The 24,170-nt window shown below is 36.5% G+C and overlaps 1 protein-coding gene across 1 annotated transcript in view; it reads right to left on the reverse strand.

Moving 5' to 3' along the window:
* The window catches only part of MAGI2 (membrane associated guanylate kinase, WW and PDZ domain containing 2), a 701,810-nt gene that overhangs the window by 66,193 nt on the left and 611,447 nt on the right, over nt 1-24,170 (reverse strand). Inside the window, exons 12-14 of the mRNA XM_053977427.1 lie at nt 21,429-21,618; nt 10,288-10,329; nt 4,898-4,989 (exon numbers count right to left, since the gene is read on the reverse strand). Of these exons, the coding sequence (XP_053833402.1) occupies nt 4,898-4,989; nt 10,288-10,329; nt 21,429-21,618 (324 nt within the window). The remainder of the gene's footprint in view (nt 1-4,897; nt 4,990-10,287; nt 10,330-21,428; nt 21,619-24,170) is intronic.

The raw sequence follows: 24,170 nt of genomic DNA on the forward strand, positions 1-24,170 counted from the left end.
TTTTGTGGTCTTAGCTGTAGAGTTGCAAGTATCTCAGCATAGTGTTTAAATGAAATCCCCTATGGAGCCTGGATAATTTTCCCCAGTTTTTCACCTCCCTTTGGCTTACTTTTGCTTTCAAAACTTAGCAAAGAGAGAACATGATGTGGCTTTTTTCTGCTTTCAGGTGTTCCTGGTCTCCAGTTAAGCAGTGCCAGGCTGAGTGGCTAGACAGGCTGTTTCAGGTTCTCCATTCTGTTCTTCAAATGGTGAAAAAATATTAAAAAAGCTTTGGAAAATACTTTGTGCAAAATTTAACCATGAAATATGAATTTATGCTCCTTTACTGGAAAGAAGAAAAACTCTCCGAGGTTACATTTAGCTAGATATCCACAAAGTATTCTCAAAACATTTGAGAATCAGGCATCTCACATGAGTAAGAATTTCTTCCTAGTTATTTTGAGAAGAGATGGGTAATAACCCTCTGCAGCTTGGGAGATTGTAGGGATTGGCTTCCTCCTTTGGTTTTGTTGAACATTTGCAGTTTTTTAATAATTTTCTGACAAAATATTAAACAATTTGAACACCTTTAACCTTTGTATAAACAAAATGCAGGTAATAGCATAGTAGGTCATCAGTATACACAGCAAACTAGAAAAAATCTTTCTAGTTCTAAGTAATTATTGCTGACATTTCACATGTTCACCATGTAATGTGATTGTGTTACTCATCTCAGTGTCGGATTCCTAACATAAGCAGCAGATACTTCATACTTTAAACACTTCAACTAGGTGTGTTTGTCAAGATGTGGCTTCCATATCTATTATTTGGTATATTTAATAGCAAGAATAACTTAATTTTCCTACTTTTTCATTTTCTGTGTCTAAGAATTTGTTTCTTATGCAGTATCTGCTCTTGTTTCATGGCTAAGAAGTTGCCCTAATAGTTATCAATTCTACACGTAGAGCACAAATTGAAAAAATATATGTCAGGACAATATTACCTCTGAAATGCAGTTTCATAGTGGCATGAGATTGCTTTGATTGCATGAGAAGAAGGATGATGGCATTAAAGAGTGTGTTGTAGAGAAAAAAGAAAAGTTTCACCTATTGTTTGAGATTAAACAGGACAAATTCTGGGATTAGCATAATTGTGGCTGAGCCTAATCTGAAATTAAAGCCTATATCTATTAATTTATACAGGTTAATCTGCTTTGATACTGACTTTCTTTGTGATTCTTGGTAATTATCTGAATTTGTATTTTAGTTTCTCTGAATATAACACAGTAGCTTCATAGGCACACAGCAAAATTTAGTATATGCACATAAAGGGTGATTCACCTAATTTTAAGTGTCAGTGATGTCTAAATCCAAGCTAATTACCTGATCTCTGTCTAATACTGTTAAAATAGGACTTCCCAAGGCATGGCCTTATCCTAACATTTTACCCTATGGACATCTATGTCTTAGAAATGTAGAAAGATACTCAGAATATATCTTGGCACTGATAATAAAAAGAATACAAACATATATCTTAAAGATATTTTTGAGAAAAATTCCAGTCTGTCCGTGTTGAAAAGGTAAAACTCTTAAGAGAAACTATGTATATGTTCCTGTGATACTAAGTTTGAGCCGCACAAATGTATGCAAAATACATCTCCCCTTTGGGACAGCAATTTGAAACTTCACTAAAGTTCCAATTTATATGTTTTTGCAACCTTTCAGTAATATTATAATTCACCATAACAGAGTCAGATTATCCCTAAATCCTCAAGTAACTGGGAGATGTGATAAATAGCTGTTGTAGTGCAATATTTTAAGATTTGAGAGGTGATTTGAACTGGCACAACTCACAGTCTTGATATTTGAAATTTCTCAATAAATTTAAGTATTTCCTTTAAAAGCATTTTTATGCATACAAATATGAAAAGTGGAGTAGTACAGCAGTATTTTCTTCTTCTAAGGTGCCAGGTACCTGATATAACTAGAAGGAAACTAAGCTACAGTCCCTCTATAGTGTCAGTATTATCCTTCTAAAATAACTTTATTTGGATTCTACTTCTTTGAAAAAGTTATTGCCTTATGGTGAAGAATCCATATTCCTTTTTAGAAATCAAACCACAAAGACAAAAGCTTCCTTTTGTTCTGTGCTACCTGACTGCACAGCAGGAGAACTGAAATAAAAATTTCAAAGCATCTCAGTTCTTGTTTCATAGGAAAAGCAGGGGTTTGGAGAACAGGCAAAAACTGCTTCTGCTTTTCTGGAGGTGAAAGGAATGGGCTGCAGGTGGGCTGTCCATGGGGGGGCAGGGAAGCAGTGGAGGAGAGAGAATAGAGTTAAGAAGTCTTGTACTTTGAATATGAAATAGAAGGACACCCAAAAGAGTACATCTGTTGTGTTTACTGGTGTTAAATTTGAACAGTGAAAACAAGATGGGCAACCACAAGGGAGTGAGAATTGAAAATCCCAGCACTGCAACACTTAATTCTAAGAAGGTGTCTTTTTGCCTTGTACAATCCTCAGCTTCGAGTTAGGCTCTTCTTAACTCCTGGGGATTTTGAGAAATGTTTGCAAAGACACATAAAGCCCATTGGATTGAAAAGTCTTGGGGAAAAGTGCTTTTGTATGTGCAAATGGAATAGAGATAGCAACCTAGAGGCTAAGGGCAGGCTGAGAGCAATTGTTCAATAGGAGAATGAGATGTGTTAGAGGGTGGTTCACAGAGGGCAGTGTTTTTGGTCCTGCTCTCCAAAAATAGCAAGGTGCTTATCTCTGCCCTTGATATCCAGCTATTGCTCTTTGACTTCAGACAGTAAAGTCAAGTCAGTCCTTTGCTGAAGAGACACTAGAAAGAGCTGATCCTCTGTAATACTTCAGTGCATAATGCATGTAGCTGCAGGGCAAAAGGCTTGCTTCAAAATTTCTTTTCTACTGGACTGCTGAGCAGACTGAGAGACTCAAGTCTCTCACAACTCCAGCATGTATTATGGATAGGAACTACCAGAATATGAGATATTCTCCATGAGTTTTCTCTTAGTCCTATGGGTTGAAATCATTCAGTTTTATATAAATAATCATCTTTTAGATAAGGCATTTGAGCTGCACTTTTCCTCATGAGATTGTCATAAACCTCCAACAAGCAGAGCCAGTCAGATGCCTAGTCTGTGACTGCTTAATTATCCATTTGTAATGAAAAAACACTAAAGGAGACACAAGAGAGCCACTCACAAAATATTTAGCAGCCCTTTAGCCACTTTCCTGGGAGGTAGGAAATGCCATTAGACATTACTGTCCAGAACAGGTAGAAGGAGATTTCCAGATAGAATGGTTTGGGTTGGAAAGGACATCAAAAATCCTCTAACTCCAATCTCCTTGCCATGCCATGGGCAGGGACACATTCCACTACACCATGTTGCTCAAAGCTCCACCCAACCTGGTCTTAAAGGTAGTGCCTTTCTAGTGCTATTTCCAAACAGTCTAAAAAGATAAATTGGAACATTTCCACTAACACCTCACAGATTTCCTTTTTGGCTTCACCCAGTATGTGTGCTTTGAGAACTTAAACTGTCTGGCCCATCCAGAAGGGACAGGAAAAATGCTCAGTTGGAAAATGTGCAGATGATGGCTCAGTGGACTCATTTTATGTGCACTGGGACATGCTCCACAGAAGGAAGTTACATATCAGAGGGTCTACAGGCACACTGCAAGTGTAGAGGATGAAGCAGTGTTGTCTTGGAGTTCTGAGCAGCTATACTTTATACTTGAAAAACCATTGAAATCACTTATTCTAAACTAGACTGAATTTCAAATAGCACTTGAAGCATCTTTTTTAGAATACACTGCATTCTTTTCTTTTTATGTGAGATATCAGTAAACTGTTAAGATTTATCAGTACTTTGACAGATATTGGCAATTTTAAAATATAAGAGCTTCTTTGTTTCTCAAAGCATTATGCTAGTTAACCTTAGGGCTTGAATGAAAAAGACACTATTCTGTATTAATTTGAATATGGAATATATAAATTATTGACTAGGGAATATAAAAATTGAATAATTAATTATACATTATCTCAGAAATGTGGTAACACAAGACTCAGAATGCTTAAAATTGTGATAGTAAAGCACTATCATTATTGACTTGAGATTAGTCCTAGCTGTCAGACTATAGTTACAGCATTGAGGTTTTTCTGAAAGAGTACTAATTCTGCCTGCTCTCAAAATTATAGTATTTAGATAGATCAGTAATTTATAAAAATACTTACACATTTGTGTACATTCGACCCTTATTTTCAGGCTTCTATACTGTTTCTTTTAAATATTATGCATAAGATATATTTTATATTATATTTTATTAGCAAACCATCTATGTTCATTTTGTTACCTGTTATTTGGTTACAGGGGTGCCTCCCTCCTAATGGTATAAAGCTATCATTTTTATGCCTGTTGCCTCACATGATGTTGTCATTTAACATGGAACATTGACTATCACTCCCTGGTAAGATCTTCTGTTTCGGGAAATAAACTGCATTGTTGACTGTGTCTTTTAACCACACGCATACATTTTGCATACAAGTTGTCTACTCTGAACATGGTTATGGATAATCTTACATAATTGGATTTTTGGAATCTTCTGCTTAAACTTGATTTTGAAAAGTCCAGATTAAGAGATGCCGGGACACACTCTGCAGTAATGGGATGAGTGATGCTGTTTCCACCTTAATGCCTTCTTATTCTAACTTAATTTTCGGATATGAAAAACCTGAGAGTTCTGGTTTTTTTTTGTGGATGAATAAAAGTAATTTTACTTGTAGCCTTAACATGGCGTTCATTTGGGTTCATTTGTGTAGTAATATTTTTCTGACCTTTACACAGATTATAGAATGTGGAAGGAAAAGGAAAATCAGGAAGAAATAACTCACAGGCTGCCCAGGCTCATCTCCTCCCAGGATCCTGAAGCCAAACCCAGACTCCATTCTCCGAAGGTGAACATCCAGCTCCTTATAATCGGGACCTGGTTTAAGGAGAAATCCCATTGAGCAAAGCATTTTGGTATTATCTTGAGAATTTGCACCAACCCCTCCCACCTTGTGTTTATTGCACGTGACTAACGGCATCCTGGTTGGAGCTGGTGGAAAAAAATGGGCCACAAACAAGGAGGAGAATTGAAAATGTAGAATGTCTCTTAGAGGGTGCTTATGTTCAGTAGAATACACTAAACCAAACTAGAACACATTCACAGAAGAACAATATGGAAAAGTCTGTCCAAAATAGAAATTAAAAATGTGTCTTCTTCTTAAAACTGACTGTATGGATTAATGTTCATCCACCTCTGGTCTTTAATTTGTCTTTTTCTTGCAGTTCATTAAATCCTACAAAGAATAAACTGAAATGGGAGACAGAGATACACAAATCCAACTCACAAAATATGAAAATTATTACACGTCATTTAAGTTCCAAATACAGATATATATATATCTTTTTATATAATGTAGCTTTTAAGTATTCCACTTCCAGGTAATACCCTCAATAAGGAGTTTTGATGAAAATTATCATTATAAACCTCTCAGTCTCAGAGTTTAAATTGAAAGCTAACATCATTAACTTGAACTCCTTAGTGCTACTCAATTAAAGTCTCAACAGCTTTGTGAATCAATAAGGTTGCATTTCCATATGCCTGCCTAACCTGTCTTTAGACATATATTATGTCCCGTAATAGATCAGTTGAGGAATATAGAATCTTTTAAAAGTCAGTTTCTTATTAAAGTGTCTTTAGCTTCACTTGAAAGAACACAGTATTCTGAGACAATAATAGTATTAATAAAAATAATTTAAAATATTATAAAGGGGAAGTGTAAGCATTTAGAGAACTAAGAAGTTGTCTGTTGTGACTATCCCTGTCTGCATGCTCAGAGATGCTTTAAGCTCATCACCTAAAGCAGTGATTGACAGGAATGGTCTTTCTTATGGATTGCACTCTGGTCTATACATTTTTGGACAGTGCCAGCTTGTTGCTGACCCCAATAGAAAAAAGGGATGACCAAGTTTATTTCAGCAAACTGTCTCCAGTTGTGCCTTGTTCCCTCAGGATGGGAGGGATTACAGATGGCTGAAATATGGTACTACAACAGCTCTCACTTGTAGATCTCCCCTCAGAGCCACCAGTGTGCACCTCATAAACTGTGGAATTTGGCAAGTGCCACGTGTAGTCTGGGATTAAAGCCTGATTTGTTTCAGTCAGGTACTATTGCAAAGACATGTACAGAACGACAGGTACTGGCTCTATACTATGACTGTGCAATAAAAAATCCTCTGTAAACAGCAGCACATTAATGCTGTAAACAGTGCATTATTTCAACAGTCAGTTTTGGTGAAAGTGAGACTGAATCACAAATATTTCAATTGGTAAAATAAAAATATTACCTTTCCCTACCAACTTTCTTCTCATATATTGAGAAGACAAACCCAAACAGAACCAAACAGCTTATTATACCGACTTTTTCCATTTATTTGATGTGTCTCAACACTAAGGAGCAAATGAATTCTGGGTGTGTACAGTACATTAGCTTAATGCAAATAATTTAAAAGTTGTGAGAGGCAAAGGAATTTCAGATGAAAGCAGTACTTTACCTGGTTTTCTGTGCCTACAAGGATGGAGCTCAGCACTAGGGAGATGGTTTTGTAGATAGACACAGCATGATCACTATTTGTAACCCAGGTTTAACACTCAAAGGCACTGTTTCCAGCAGTCTGTCACAACCCGAGCACTGCCTTTATTGTGTACAAGTGAATGAATATGCACATTTGGGAATACAATAAGAAAATGAAAGAATGTCAGGCTGTGAAGAATGCTTGCTCTGGCAAACCGAGATGAAAATGTCCCTCAGATACATTGACAAAGCTGAGCCAAACCAGTGTTGGCAACAGACTCTAAAACAAGGGGCATTATTTATTTTTTAAAAGATGCTGTTTTTCTACCCCATTTAGAGTGGAATAGATAAACCAGCTTGACCATGAAAAAGTTTAGGCTAAAAAATGCTGTATAGGGGCATACTTTTCTATGAGCTCTAACAGTTTGGAAGCCTTTGGATTATTTGAGTGGGCTACAATGCTCCTTCCCAAAGACCTGGAATTCTGTGGAGCCCATTGTCTGCCAACAGGCCACTGAAAACTGCTTTTAAAAAATAATGTTATTTTCTGTCCCGCTAAGGAAAAAAAAAAAAAAAAAACCACTGGAAAGGATCCCTGGGCCATCAAGTCTAGCTTTCTGTTATTGCAAACCTCTGCAAGCAAACAGCACACAAACCTTACCAGTAAAGACATAGGCAAAGACGACACTGGCAACTGAGCTTGTTTGTGGCCTTTGTCACTAGGTCACACACTTTGCATTAATATCAAAGTATCAAAGTATAATATCAAAGTATCTCCAGTGACTGACTGGTACACAAACCTGTGTGCTGTTTCAGCTTTCATGGGTATGATATGACTGCACTGATCATCTTTCCACTGCTCTGGAGATAGCTACACAATAGGTTCCTGAACTTACATCTCTGAAAGTGGACCTGACTTCTACCCTTGGTTTATGTGCTTAAGTGATGCATGAAATAAGACAGAAGATTTATTGCAAGGCTCTCCAATAATATTCATCTTTCAGTCCAGATTCTTCTAGTAGATTTGCTTAGCTGCTTTCTAGCCATTTGTCTTTACATTTCATGCTAAGCACTTTTCCAGGCTAATATGGAAGTATTACAATTATAACTGGCATTTTGGAAAATGGAAAGTATAGATTAATTAAGCACATACCACTTGTTCAGTATAAAAGAATCAGTTACCAGTTAGTCTGTCCAACCAACTTTTGCTAAGCTCCCTTTGCATAGTTCTCAGTTTATCTTCATATTGGCAGTTAGTCTTTGATCAAAAACATGTTCTAAAGCCTTGCTGCTGCTGAAATCCTTTTTGTCTTATTTTTGAATGACAAGTAAGTTGTTCACTACTTTGTGCTTTTTCATAGGTGCACATGTTTGATAGATTTACTAAAATCCCCTATGATTATGTGGCAGCAGTTTCAATATTCCTGAATATACATTGATGAAGTATTCTTACCCATTTAAATGATTACATTTCATCTGATATTCCTTTAGTGCTTGCTTCTCCAAGATTCTGGTACTTTTTTGTTCCTCACAAAGGATTTTTAGATAGACTAAATTTTGTGTTTTCTTACTGGAGCAGATTTTCAGTTGATCATACAGAGAAAATTACCTCTACTTACAGAAAATGACACTCCTGTGCCTTGCAATATACTACAAACTGTTGGTTAATATAACTTCATTATGAAAAAATGTGTCTTTTTGTTTTCTCTTGCTAACCTAGATTAGCACCTTGTGGTTCATGCCAAGTAAGAAGTAATGAATAGGCTTGCAGACAAGCCAATACTGAATTAACACTGTCTTTTCCAGTTTGCTTATCCTTCCAGTCAGCTTAATGTACCTTAATGACCTGTCTCCTTCCAGTTTTACTGAGAGTTTCACCTTAAAGTCAATATTTTTGCTCATGTAATATGGGTACCCTCTGCCAGAGTGACAACGCTCCCTGTCCTTCCTTGTCTCTACACATTTATATTAGAAAAAGAACTTTAACTTTGCCTGATAGTAACTTAATTATCTTTTTTTAAAATGCTTATACCACTTTTTTTCTTCTTTTTGTATGAAGGAAAACTTTTTTTAACAGTTCATTTGGCCTGGAAGAAAAAAAAGTCACACCAATTCACTTTGCTGGGCTATAAAACCAGCTGGCTCCCCCATGAATTTGAGAATGGTATTGGACAAGCTGTGATCTGATCATTGCTGCACAGTGAGGATGGTAAAGAGCGTTGGGAAATTCTTTCTGGTTCCTGAATGATGGGAGATTTGCTTTAAATGCAATGGTACCAGAATAGATTGTTACTGAACAATAGTGAGATTTCATGGGTGAAGATGTGATTATCAACTCCCAGCTACCTTTCTGCATTGTACTCATCTGAATCTCTGGGTGGACGACACACTGAGATGCAAGCACGCAGTTGTTTCTTAAATGTTGAGAAAATATACATCTGAAAATGCTTAATTAATTTGCTGTGTGAGACAAGTTGAACAAATGCTATGTCATTTTACAGTGATAAACCTGGTATTTGGGATGATCCTGTAAATGTTGATATAAAATTTTTATTAAATCTCTTCTATATTGCAATTAAAGGAAAGACAAAGTGATTTCCCGTAATAATTTTACAGTCTTTCTGGGTGTATTCAGCTACCTACTGAAAATAAAAACTTATTTGGACTCCTTTGCTGAAGATGGTGAAGATTTTTGTTTCATACAAATAATTATAAATTGTGAATTGGGATCGACACAAAACTACAATAACTTCATCTGAGTTTCAGATGCTCTTGAAAAACATGAAAAGCTTGAAAACAGTCATGGATCTGCTGCTCTGCAATGTAAGTAGCTTTTTAAAAAAGCATACATATTCCCTCTTGATATTTATAGAGAGGAAAGCTGGCAAATAAAAAAATTCAGTATGAAAATCATCAAAGAAAAGAAAAAAGAACTGGTGTGCTAACAGAGTAATTCAATGTATAAACCCTACTGTGTTATGCAAAACCAGTCTAATGTTATATTTAATTTAGGATCTCTGTCCAGCTTGTGTAGGACTAGAAAAACTTTGATAGGCTTGTCAAAACAGCCCTTTTTTTTTTTTTCCTTTTTTTTTTTTTTTTTTATGGGATGCCTGTTTTAACTTAGCATGATAACACTGGGAAATCAAATATTGCTGTTTTTTAAAAAAGTCCATTGCCATTTTACAAGATCAGTGTTGACTCAAACACGCCAAAAATATCTTGACTTTGAAAGCTTTTTCTTTTACATTTTTACAGCACAAGATATAAGTACGAGAGCAAGGAATTGGTGATAGAATTAAGACAGAATTAAATTCAGATATAAAAAAAATATTTGGCTTAGATTTGGGCATGAGCTATAGAGATATACTTTTATGCTAAAGAGTGAACACTAATATGAAAGTACACATAAAACACAGTAAAACATAAACAAAAACTGGCTGAGGAAAAAGAAATGCCTTTCCTTGCTCAAAATGCAAATCTATTATAAGAAGATTTGGCATAAGCATTCTACAACCCCACAAAGATCATACACAATAAAATGGTGACTGGGCAGTCATGACTGTCCATCATTTTGAGAAATGATTAAAAAAAGAAGAATAGCTAAAACATAAAATGAAGGACAACTAGTTTACAGAAAACAAAGGCTGAAGAATACTTGCCAGAGGAATCCGCTCGAAAACCAGTCCTGGGCAGCACTTGTTCTGAATAGGAAAATGGGGAATTAAAGGTGAAATACATTTCTCAAGTTATTTAAAGATGCAGCATCAATTTCTCTGCTATGTTTTGAATTACTAAAATGCATTTTCTATTTTTTCTTGAAATTTTGTTTTCTCCTCCCCTCCTTCTTTACTTTCCATGTGGTACATGTGGATATTCCTGCTAGATTGAGACCTCCCTGGCCATTTCTGTGCAAAGTGAAAAAGATGGTGAGGTGGTAATGTTTCTTTAACACAATGTATGTTCTGATGAAGATAAAATTTTTAGTTGTTTAATACTGTGAAAAATAGTGACAATATTTGTGCTTATTCAAGTATAGCAATAAAAGGGGAAGTTTAATGGTGTGTTTGGATGACTTGACCTCAGATGGCTTGACCCCTGCTTCTATACAACTCCATTACAAAGTGTCTTTTATCATCAAGATGAGGAAGATTTTTCCAGAGGGACGTATGTTGCCAATAAGAACAACGGATTGTAGATGAAGGGAAATGCACATAAATCTCTTTAAGATACTTTATATGCAGGTAGTTTCAAAGTATTTGTATTTCACTATATGAAGTGCAGCAATTAACTGTCTTGTTCTCATATTGAACTACTTTGCTTGCATTACAGGAATCTGGATGAGTCCATAGCTGAATTCAGTCATGCTTTCTTTGCTAATTTTGAAATGTTCTGAATTTCTGTTTTATTATTTTGACAGCACCCAGAGTGAATTGCAAAACATTCCAAAACATTTTGTTGTGTGTATTGGCCTACACACAACAAAAGGGCGAATCAGGTATCCCATTTATGTGACTCTAAGCCAGAATATCATACCATGCATGTTTCATGCTCTAAAGGAGGTAAGGTCTTTCACAACAGCATTTGTAGGACAGTGATGCAACCTATGAGTATACACCATCTTCCTAAGACAGAAGGGTATGGTAAGAGACATAATACAGTGTTTCTTCTGTGGGAAGCTGTGTACCACTTTGAAAAAGTTTAGATTAAAGCCACCTGCCTTCTGGTGGACTGCCTCCTAAAGGCAGCATGGGCTGCAATGGCAGCAGCTGAATGATTCAGAGATCTCTTGAGATAATACTGAACTGGTTGTTGCAAGGCAAAGATATTTTCCAAAAGATGGCTCCCAAGAATGGAGATGTCTTAAAGATTTTTGGTAAGGATGTTTAGATAACAGCCTTGACCTGTCCAAATCTAGGTCAACTGAATGGGGACATTAATTTGGATTTGGTGTTCCTGTTGCATTTGTGTTTACTGTCTATGTTGAGTTGTGTCACGTGGGCTATGCTGTTTTACTTTATAGGTGGCTGCACGTCTTTACTTTGATGGTAAAAGGAGACAATTCCTTCATGCACTTCAGATTTTGTTCAGTAATTTGGGAGACGTGCTATCTAAATGTAAAATACTGCACCAGCACATCTCCTGAAAACCAAAACCTTTGGAACTGATGCTGATCCACTGCAAACTTGGAGAAATTATTTTTTTTTACTCACAGCCTTTCAAGATTTTAATGGAACTCTTAAAAGAGCCAAAATTATTTTAATGTAGAGAAAGCAATTTCATCTTCATAGTCTCGATAAACTTTTAGGTTTGAAGATACACAAGCTTTTTCTCTTGGTCACTCATCTAGAATTGTTCTTTGGAGCTGCTGTAAGATTGGTTCATTCTGTTTCCGTTTCTGCTTGCAGGCACTCTAATATCACTCAGAACTGGCCTCAGGCAGCAAAGTGAAAGAATCACCACCATTCTCAAACTGTGACCAATTAGAGAACAACTTGCTGTGTTGAGACAGACAGCTACATATTTTAAGTAAGTGAGCAGTGTCCTTTTTTGGGAACTGCTATTTGTGGTCAAGCAAAAGTGCCTGTCAATGAGGTGGTTCCTTCAAAGCTAATCTCATGAAGTCTGATATAGCTTTTGTTCCTTTGCCTTGCAGAACTTCATGTAGATTCTCACAGTGCTAATTATCACCTTGCAATCAACCATTCAGCACCTAGCATGTGTTTCCACTGTAGCTTAGGAATTCACACACTTGAAAATTGGAACTGTGCTATGCTGAAGATGCTGAGACAAGCCCTAAAGTTTTTAAATGTCTGATCACCAGAAAGATAAACCTAGGTGCAGATTTGTGGTTTTGGTAACCATAGCAAAGCAATGTTCATATTAGGAAGAATCTGCTGTCAGTAGTATGGATCTCTGTGCAGTACACATAATTGTGATAATGTCACTGACACTTTGGAAAACAAAATATATCCTCTAAATAGCTGTGCTCATGTGACAAGCAAACTGTTAGCAAATAGTAGAAAACTTCAAAGAACCTTTAACAGAGAGGAAGGGACTCAATTAGCACTGTTTCCATCTGTCAAATGCAGAGATAAGTAGTTTTTTTTCAAAACTCACCTAATTCTGTTCTCAGAGACCCTACAGAAAAGCAACTTCCAACAGAGGAGGAAGGACTGCTGGGCCTGGTCCTCAGCTGAGCAGAATACATGTCATTTGTGCACATCTTGGTGCCTTCTATCTGCTAAGGATAAATTGAGCTGGTAATTTCACCAGAATACTGTGAGACTCTAGTGAGCTTTGTTTTATAGAAATCTGGTTTATATCAATTAGGTTTATAGGAAACTAACTTTACACAAGGCAACTTGAAGCTTTCCATGTATTTATTATTAAATTAATTCTGACATTTTTCTAAACTTTTAATAGATTCTTTCTAATATGTTAGATATCCTGCCTCCACCTCTGTTGCGTTGTGTTACCTAAGCTTGGGTTGGTTGTGTTACCTAATCTTGCCAAGATACAGCCACAGGAGCACAATTCACCCACACAAGGGTGACACAAGGGTATTTTTATTTACACCAGTAGAGCCACTGGTATTCTCTGGAGGAAGAATTGTGCTGATATTTGATAATAGTTTTTTTTCCATATTCTGTGTTTTCTGGATCAGTCTTTGTTGAATGCTAAATACATGGAACAAAACTAGCACAAGGGAATGCTGTATTTCAGCATCTCAGTACATCTCAGTAGCTGTCCTAAGTTGTTCAGCTATATTAAGTGGTTTAATCCTGTAACCCCATGAAAGCGGTCCTGCCCTCCTTTGCCTCCTTCCATCCTAATGCCAATCCTTTCCTTCCTCCACCCCTTGTCCCTAGAACCTGCTGAGTCATTTCCTTAACCCCACCCTGGGTTCTGTCTGTCACTCAACAGCCCTTCCCTTCCGTCCAGAAAGTTCCATCAGGGGTGTCGAGTGATAGGTCAGATACTGGGGGTCCCCTCTTTCCAATTTCCCTGTTGGTGCCCATTCATGCCCATTTCCCTGAGTTCCACTCCCAACTATTACCCCACTGGTCCGTGGAAAGGCCATCCCCTTGTTTACGCCCCCTGTCAAATACTGTTGCACAGTGCTGTTCAGGGTTTCTGCAGGCTGTTTGTCCCTGGGTCAGGAGGCTCCCTGGAGTCCCCTAATAAACCTGGATTGAGAACACCTACAGAAGTTGACTCCTTCTTCTGTTACCGCCGCTCAAGTCACTCCTATGGCTCCGGGCCAGACCCAAAGCCGCCCTCCTAACCCCCCGGGGAACTGGAAGGGGGCCCTCGCTGCTTGCCATGTCAGGTCAAGCCGGGCAAACGCCAAGCAATCGGAAGGGGAAGACACTGCGGCAGTTTGGCGCCCAATGTGCGGCATCACACCTCATAGGTAATGAGGTAGAAGAATGAAATTTTGGAGAGGTCAGGACAAAGAGACAAGTCTACCCAACACTACCACCATGAAGAGCCATTCAAAGTGCTGAAAGTTTTAAAATGATAAGATTTCTGTATTCTCCCTATGATGCTTTTTTGGTTGAACATCTGCAGCTGCATTGCCATGAGTAGTTGTACTCTTTCATGTGAAATAGGAATGAAGTGCTTACAAAGTAGAGCTTGAAAGTATAACAAAATACTTGTTAAATTCACTGACTTAATTTCTTTAGTTCAGCTAACCTGTCCTAGAAACACGAATCGGGAAAGTAAATCTAAGAAATCTTCTGAACTGTTGTTTGTATATAACTATATTAAAATAAATCACTACCATGGTGATGACTCCCTGTGCTCTGGAGAACGGGGGATGCAGCTGTGCATTTTGAGAAGTCTTGCCATACATCAAGATTTGGGGGTTGAAAGTAGATCCCTTCCAACCCAAACCATTCTATGGCAATCATTCTATGATTCTTTGCATATCAGATGAATGCAAAGTCAAGATTAATTTTGCTGTTAGAAGATAGAACTGCAAAAATCTTGCATACCTTCTTGTTTAGTCTGAAATAAATTACTCTAATAGATTTTTTTTTCATTCACTCATTTTAAACTGAAAATTGTAAAATATTTGTAAAAACAGGCAAGCAATAAACAAGACCTGGGACATAATCCGGATTTATATGAAATCAATGGTGAAAATAGCAGGATTCTTTGCTGCCAAGATACAGCCACAGGAGTACAATTCACCCACACAAGGGTGACACAAGGGTATTTTTATTTACACCAGTAGAGCCACTGGTATTCTCTGGAGGAAGAATTGTGCTGATATTTGATAATAGTTTTTTTTCCATATTCTGCTGTTTTCTGGATCAGTCTTTGTTGAATGCTAAATACATGGAACAAAACTAGCACAAGGGAATGCTGTATTTCAGCATCTCAGTACATCTCAGTAGCCATGCTTCAGGTAAATAGGAGTTTCACAAGTGAGAAGAATGAGTGTGATTGTGCTGCAATGTCCTTTCCAAAGCTCTGCAAGCAGCAATTTGCCATAGCTCATAGGCAATGCAGCACCCACTTGTGTTATGCACCTGTGGCCAACTCCCCTATGGAGAACAAGTCAGTTCTCTTAAATTTTTACTTTGACTCTTAAGTACTTTGCAGATCAAAATCTATTTGTATACCTTTTAGTAAAGTGTAAATTGTTAAAGAGAAAGAAATACTGCATCTTTAACACCGCCATCAGCTGTAAAACTGACACTTCATATTAGCAGAGGTCATTAGGGACCTGCTTTGCAATCCAGCAATCAAAATAATTTTACATCCATGGTACTATGATGATTATACACTCATAATTCCATTTGAAAGTGCTTTTGGTTTCACTGTCAGTTCATATAAGCAACAAATCCATTTTGTCATGGTGAGTAATTCTTGCTGCAGTGATGAACAATAAAAAAACCATTTGACATTAGTCTGTTAAATTTCCTCTCCTTTTATTGTATATCATCTCTTAATTAAAAAGGGTTATATTCATTTAATAATATAAGTTTTTAGACCAACTCCATACTGTTGCTTAGGGTAGCAATTGATGCAAGGAGAACACCAACATGGACTGTTTGGAAATTGCTTTGAGAAATTCCCTTCCTATACCTCAGTGGTTCATACTCTAGTTCAAGAAGTAGTTTGATGATAATAGACCTTACTTAGAAATTTCCCAATACTTTTATTTACTAAGTGAAGGCAGGCATGACTTAGTGATATAAAGGGCACTAACTGGTGAATAGAAATGTTGAAGGATATGGTAAACTGAGTGCATGGAAGATTTGAAACTAGAACCTGATTTTCTAGTTTACAGAGCCGAACCCTTCACCAATACAAAACCCCCTCTATGCAATACTTCAGAATACTATGTATTTAGTGCTATCATAGTTCTGCATATATATGCGCCTGTGCACAGATGTGTATGCAGATATGTTAAAGCACCATAACCAAAATGTGATTTCTTTTTAGACTAAAAATGAGCAAAAATGGGAAAAAATGTTAGAGGCAATTTTTCTTGGTCAGGAAAACACTATCTGAAAAAAGTGGTAGTACCAATTATGTGAAAAATTTCCTTCAATTTTTAATATTTTCATTCTTTAATTTTTAACTGTAGCTCTTCAGCCAACAAGCACTGGCAGGAAAATTCTGCTTAGCTGTAGACTATGCCATAAAACCCCTCAGGTGGTCATGCATTCAGTGCTAGACATAATATTTTTTTTTATATTCCATGAGTATCAAATTTAGGAAACTCTGATTGCCTTAGTATTTTTCTGCAAGACTGGTATTTTTGTGGTTACACATTATGGATCAGTATAATGCTGACAAATCTTTCCTACTTTAATGCATATCTGTGCTGAAAACCTGGAGTGATGCTCCAGAGGAAATGTAGTCCATGAATATGAAGTGTTTGTCTGTGACCCTTACAGAAAAGTATCTATAAGTCTGCCAAAGAATCTATCTTATTATGTAGAGGCTAATTATGCAAATATATTTGCTATTTACATATTTCACAGGTGTTGGTGAACTTTGCTTTTTGGTTATTTTCCAATTTTTAAAATCTGTTAGTAAAAATAATGCATTGCATAAAACAGCTGATAGATTTGAAAGGGAATTGAGAAATTCAACATACTGTGGTCAGAGGAGAAGATAACATGGGAGATTTTGAAGAAAGTAACCTTTGTCCTTCCAGCTAAAGGTGGAACTGTAATTGTTCAGATTTCACTTTTAATGAGAGCTTATCACTGGCTTATCTCATTCTTTCTACTAGCATTTCTGTGTCATATCATCAGCCTTGGCTACCACACTAACTGAAGGACAAATGTAACCCAATCAATGTAAAAAATGTTTTATTTTGCCTTTCCTTAGAGGAACATAACCTCAAATTTCCATTATAACTAGAGAAATATTATGGCATTATGATTCCCAACAGCTTTGTGACTCCTGGTTGACTAATGTCTGCCTATGGGGGTGTCTGAACAAAGTTTTTATAAACTGTGAATCTACAATAAACAGAGTTCAATATAAAATATAAGACATGATAAGGAGAATTTATAAAATCAAAAATTTAAAATTCAGGTGAATGAGGTCTCCTAATGATAACGCAAGGGCTCCAGTTACAGCTGTAATAATTTGGTGTATATGAAGTCATAATTTTTTAATTAAAAGGAAATTCCTGATCTGATGTTCCAATTTCTACCTTCTGTACCTAAACTGGTTATCAGGAGAGTAACACTGTCACTTACAATCTAACAGTTTTTGTAAGGAGAAAGGAGATAAAAGTTTTGCTTTGAATTAATAGTAGAACAGAAAAAATGAAAAAGTATCCAGCTGAGAAAATTATGTCACAGCAGAAAGTTAGGTATCTTTCTTCACCACACAGAAGAAATAAGAAGAGATGGGGGAAGAGAGTAAAAAAAAAAAAAAAAAAACCCAAAAGAATAAAAGAAATAAGAAACAAACCAAAAACCAGAGAGATAAAGTAAAGAAAGCAAGCATAAACCCATTTCCCATCTTTTGCTATTAAGCAGTTGTTTTAGATGATGTGATAGTCCTCCTCAGTGGAAACCTCTCATGCTCCTTTTTCATCTACTTGGAGCTTTGAGCATAAGAGATAGGTGACAGCAGAGGTGGGTGACAGCTAAGAGGGAAGAGCTGACAGGTAACTGCTGACTCATGACAAACAATTTTCAAAGGTACTATGACTTCCAAAATAGAGTTGCACTCTGTTTTTGTACTAATGCATCATTTGATTGCATCTATGAAACTATTTCCCATACAGAAGTGGTAGTACTTTGTAATTCATATGTAACCATTACAAACTGAAATCTTCCCATCACACTGGGTCTTGCAGGTTCTTCATGTTCCTTAGGTGGAAAAACATTTCTGTAGAATGAAAATCATATTTTTTCATTGAGACTTCCTGCTTGCAACCCTGTTCTTGCTATCATTAGGTAGGGATGAGCTAGAGGCAACACATTGGTCTAGCTCTTCCTCTGCTTTGAGTCATGTTTCTTGTGCTCCTTACAGAACTACCCTGTTTTTCATAACATGTTTCACTCCCTCTCTGATTGGGAAGCAGGAGGCTTTTATGAGGCCTTGGTGACTATTGACTGTGGGGAAACCCTATGATAAAGGCTCTGTAGAAATTCAGAGCTATAGAAGTACAAAAATGAACTGTTTAGTAACAGAGTCTCACAGTGAGAGAAACAAAAATTTTGCACTATCTCTTTCTTTTTGAATTTTCCAGGTCATGATTGCTTGCTTCTCTGCCCTATTTTTAGAAGATGAAGACTAAAAGTAGGTCTTGCCAAGAGATAAGACAAACTTGGTTTGAGATAAGAAGTACTTAAAAAAAACCCAAGTAGCTGAACTTTTCCTGTGCACTTTTAGGGCATGTTCTTCCCAAAGATAACCAACCTGACACTGCCATATGGTAGGAAACAGTGTTGTCTTGAAACTCTTCCTCCTATATACTCAAATTAGATGACAATTAGTTGACTCGGGAATGGATTTCCTTCCTGTTGTTTCCATCTTCAGGAAACAGGACAACTACATGGTGCTAAGGCTTGACAAATTAAATTTGCTAAAATGTGTGCTTATGGCATTCATGAAACAAAAATGTCAGGGAGAATAGAGATCTTCAGAGGCAGCTATTTATAAATAAGGGATATGAATGAATGCAGACAAGATCTGGTTGGAAACTGGAATCAAATCTTAGAGAAAATGTTGAGGGGATAGTGGAGAAAAAAAGATAAATTTACATTTCCAGGATTAGCTGGAAGATGGGATACTGATTGAAATCTAGGATAAGGTTACTGCAGTCTTGCTGTTCATCTCTCACTTTCTTGTTTTGGGCCTAGCAGCTTCACTATTTTTAATTATTTGTTTTTCTAGGCAGCTGGCTGAAAACATCTCACATACAGTTTCCAGCTGCCTTTTGGACAGAATTCAAATGCAATTATACCATTAAAACACAGGCTTTAGCATAACTCCAACCCACATGTTAGATGCTCTTCCTATTGTAAAGTATATACAACACAGTAGATCATATAAGTAAAAGACAAGAGTTCATGTTGGTCAAAGAAGTACTCAGAAAACCTGAAGAAAGCACCCATGAATACTGAATGGTGTAATATATCCTGTAATGTAGTATATAAACCTCTGGGGGTAAGTGAATCTTTGAGGTTGACATCAGATCTATATTCCCACAGTTTTATGAAGGGCACACATGGATCAAGTGTAGATTGGGGATCAGGATGAAAGAAAATGCCATATAAATACATATGTCATATATCCATATGGCATTTATAATATTTTCTTAATTGTCTCAAAGATATTTGTTTCAATGTAGGAAATCTGCACTCTTGGCCTGATGACTTTAACTACAGAAGATGGTTCTGACTGTTGAATGGAAAGATTTTTGTTAAACTACATCACTTCTAAAAGTAATTGCTATGGGAAATGATTATTTGCAAAGGGTTTTCTGTTTGTTAGAACTCTATACAAAGCCAAGAGTTTTTTCAGTAGAGGTGCTGAACTACATAAAATAATTTCTAACTATGGAATGGATTCTTTTCCTTTTAATTTATCATATAACCAATTCTATGACTTTGGGGAAAAACACTGCAGTTCAAGCAAATGTTTTTATTTATATACTAGTCTAGCCTTTAATGCACAAGTGAAAGAGGGGAGATGTCTGAAAACTATCTCTAATCTTTGCTCAAAACTAGTTCTACTTCTTTCAAACCTATTTGACCTACTCCACACAATATCCTGATCCATACTTCAATGAGTTTTAACATTTCAAAAATTATAGTCTCTTTTTTGTACATTTTCTTGGGAATACCAGCTAACATGGACTACATGGTGTTTGTAAATATGCTGGAAAGTTTAGTTTTTATGCCTAACAGTTTATAATTGAAGATTAAATACTTTTTTTACAGGGGTCTAAGTAAGATCTCAAATCCATATTTAGGGTAAGATACCTGATATTCCTCAAAAAAGTCAGCAATTTATTTAAGTACATAGAGTTAAATAAAACATCAACAACTGTCTCCCTCAAAAAAACCCCTGTATTATGGAAAGTGAGTTTTAGGGTGACAATCTATATTGAAAAGTGTTCAACTAATAGGATAAGCATGGCAGAAGATGGTGGCACTGGCCACAGTGGCAAAGAACGGAGGAATATGACATGCAGCCTTGAGACTAGATCAGGTTTTAGTTGGAGTTGATGTGAAATGAACTCTGTGTTCCTCCAGAATATCCATTCTTGCGGGGACTGGGAATACCAAAGCCAAAGAGGAGATGCTGATGCTGTAACTAATGCATAGGCCAAGGCAAGTAAGAATGGCATTAACCCAGTGTTGGGGACAATAAAGTATTTCCTTCAGACTATCCCTTTGCATGCTGAAGAAATGTGAACATTCCAGGTCTCTGGACCTAATGATATTAATGGACTGGTCTGAATTATCTCCAATATTTTATGTGTAATTTATAGCATATTTTGGTTGATAGGCTCAAGCATTTCATAAAATGAATTGAAAAGTGGCATATACAAGTAATGGCAGTGGTAAGGAAGCTTTCAGTAAAAAAGTATCATAAAAAATAATTTTAAGAATTTATCTTAAGTGCAAAAGCTGCAGACAATTTAAAACAATATTTTTAGCTAAAATGTTCTTTACAAAAAGAGCAAATAAGTCTAAGCCCTTTTATTCTTGCTGTCAAAAATATGGGTTATATTTCTAAAAACATGAGAAATTAAATCAAGATGAGCATCTCAATGGGTCAGTACTGTTTTGTATAGGTCTTCAAATAGTACTTTATGCTATGGGTTACTTTCTCACTACCAAGGGCAATGTGAAAACTTGTTAAAGACATTTTTATAAAAACAAATACATTTGAAATTTCTTAAAAAAAATATCACTTTGAAGTGAAAGTAGGTGAAATTCTTTTTTTCATTGATAAATTCACATTTTCCTTTTGGTTGACTATGAAGGAAAAGAAAACCGCAGTAGAATGTGGTGGGACATATACTGTGCTTCACCAAGGGCGTAACAGTCAAAATGGGAAGATTAAAAATATAAGGAAAAAACACCTATGAAAGTCAAATATGAGAATCTAGGTGAGATCTAAGAAAATATGCAAGTGTACAATTTTTGAAATGTTTACAATGGCCTCTATTTACTGGAAAGAAATGTAGTTTCTTTAAACTATAAAAGATAATTACAGAAAATCATGTCAACAGTGACAAATTCAAAGGGAAAATTTTAAATACTAAATGGCCAGCAGGGTTAAGAGAGCTTTCACTTACGCCTACTTTCATAAATAGCTCTTGATTTCTCATACAGCTCATATGGGTCAGGTTTTCGTGGATCAAAGGCCTCTGTTGAATCAGGAAATGAACTCCTGTGAAGAGTGGGTGGATAGGGAATATTCTGTGGCATAGCTGGAGCAGACACGCTTGTTTGAGGGCTGCCTTGATTCTCCCATCGTTCCATCATCTGGAATAAAAATATAGAGAGAATAAAAATGACGTTTTGCAAAAACTGTGGCTTCCACAATGAGACCAAAGACAGTGATTTTTGTTGAGGATGTGTTTTGTAAAATTATTAAATCTATTTGCTGCCTTTTGAAATGAAAGGTGTGTGTTGTGCTGTTTATAAAATGACTTGGTTAAATTTACTTCTTAGTTTGTTGCTCATGGCAAGATGTGACCTTTCTCAGGTAAGATTAATCCCAGCATTACCTCTGAAGCATGTGGAGTGCCTCTTACAGAATGTACTGAGCTACTGGAAATTATTTGCTACAGGTATCTGCAAGTTTGTAAAGACACAATTATCAGATTCATCAAATACATAACACACATAAAGGTAGTGCTTAACAAAGAAGGGACAGACTGTGTAGCAAGTGAATGACCTTAACGCTGTATCTTCTGAGAATACATGAAAATAACTAGCTGGCCAGGGAGAAAGAGATAACTGTAATTTGGAGCAAAATTTACAGCTCCAACTGAAGATTTAAAAAAACAAAATCAAAACCAAAAGAAAATCAAAACAAATCAAAACCGAAGAGAAAATTATTACAGCATGTATTCAAGCATCTACTGTTCCAAAAAACCCACTAAAGTGACATTACACAACCAAGCACAGGATAAGGCTTTCAACTCTTCCAGGCCATTTCCATTTACAGGAAAGCCTACAACAGCCAATTGTCTATGCATGAAAGACACCTCAGTTCACGCTTTCTTCAAGACTGTCTTTAGCAGTCTTACATGTACATCAAGCTTGAAGATATGATAGGATGTGCAAAAGAAGGCTTGAGGATCTGCTTTCTTATTTTCTGAAGTTGGCTGCTAATCAAATTGCATTAGCAAATTTCTTTGAAGAGGCTAAATTAAACAAAACACAAATGTTTATCCCAGGAAATGAGTACTTGGCTATTCCTATAACCCCTCCTGAGGACAAGGATGGTAAAGCCTCCGGAACAGTGCGTTCTCACACACAACCCAACAATGGTAATTACACAAAAAAATTGCCTCTTGGAAACAAACTGATCTGTAATTAAATTCTCAAAGATGATTGCAGGTTTACAGCGAGCTTGCTCTACAAATTCTGTGACTATCGTTTGTCTTTAGTTCCTTGGTTTCAGAAGGTGTTTCGGTCAGCAGGTAGGCTTTACTCTCTGTTCTGATGATTAATTGCATCAGGCTTTTTTCTCACCAAGTATGTGTGGACTATAGATATTTTAGTGTCCTCCTGGTGAATATGCTGAATAACTATCCTGTTGCATATCCCAGGTGATCTGATCTTAGGCTCTTAAGAAAAATTGATTATAGATATTGGCCATTTTTAGTTGTTGAGGACCTAATTATTTTACAAAGTATTATTATAACTCAAGATGTGTGTCTGTCAGAATTTCAGCAGTAAGTAGGGCTGGTTCATTCAAAACTGTAAGTATGTACATTCTGTGCAATACAGTAGCATATGGAAATACTTGAGTTGCCATTGAAATAGCTTAGGAATTTACCTTGGGTACCTTCAGGCACTTCTTGCACCAAGATAAATTTATCTTCTGCAAATAATTGTCCTTTGGGTAAATTAGCCTGTGTGGTAAGTCACATGAATAGCACAGTACTACTTCTGACAGCCCTAAGGAAATTACCTCCAGTAGCTATAAACACACATACAGTATATAATTGCATTATGGAATTGTAAATTCAAAGGTCTCTAGAAACATGCCTGATTATGACCCCTATATCTAAATAGGAAAGAAGAACTAAGCTCAATTCAAGCTCCTTATGATGAAGGAAATTACCAGAAAAATACCTATCGGCCTTACCTTCCCTTAGGAATCTAAAAGAAGAACACAGGCCAGTGAAACCAAACTATCTTATCATTATGAAGATGAAAGACATGCAGGGCCATGTCTGTCTAGAAGTGAAATATTCCTAATTTCTTGGAAAGTGCTGGGGAAATATATCACTTACCTCTTTCAAAATGCGAAACCGGACAAAATTAAAATACTTAAAGAAAGATTTAAAAAAAGAAAGGAAAATATAATTATCTTTGATGAGCAAATTTTACCCTGGAAAAAGGACAGGAAACTGGAAATCAATTGGCAAAACCCTACTGGGTCCCATATGTCTAACTCTTGTTTGCTGGTTAGCTCTAGATCTTCAAGTGTGAAGTTCAACCAGCTAAATAAGCAGATAAACAGTAGGGGAATTATATCTCCCAAACCCATATCAACTAATTAAACAGTCACCTAGCATTCAGTAATGGAAGTTATCAGAAAAGTTCAGAAAAGAAGGCACTCTTGAAAGTGAGTAAGGACAGTAGTGAGTACAGGGCATCAAATCCAAATTGGGGCAATGATTTGGTGACATTGCTCATGGTCATTTTGCACTAATATTATACATGATATACATATATAAGATATACACTGGAAATATCAGTTACCCCAGATTACTTTGTTTTCCTTTGCTGTCACACAGATACAGGCTGTGCTGAGGTGTTGGGGAGGCTTTTTAAACCTCCTGTGCTGGCCTTACTGC

Source organism: Vidua macroura, chromosome 5 (assembly GCF_024509145.1).
Source record: "Vidua macroura isolate BioBank_ID:100142 chromosome 5, ASM2450914v1, whole genome shotgun sequence".
Lineage (NCBI taxonomy): Eukaryota > Metazoa > Chordata > Aves > Passeriformes > Viduidae > Vidua > Vidua macroura.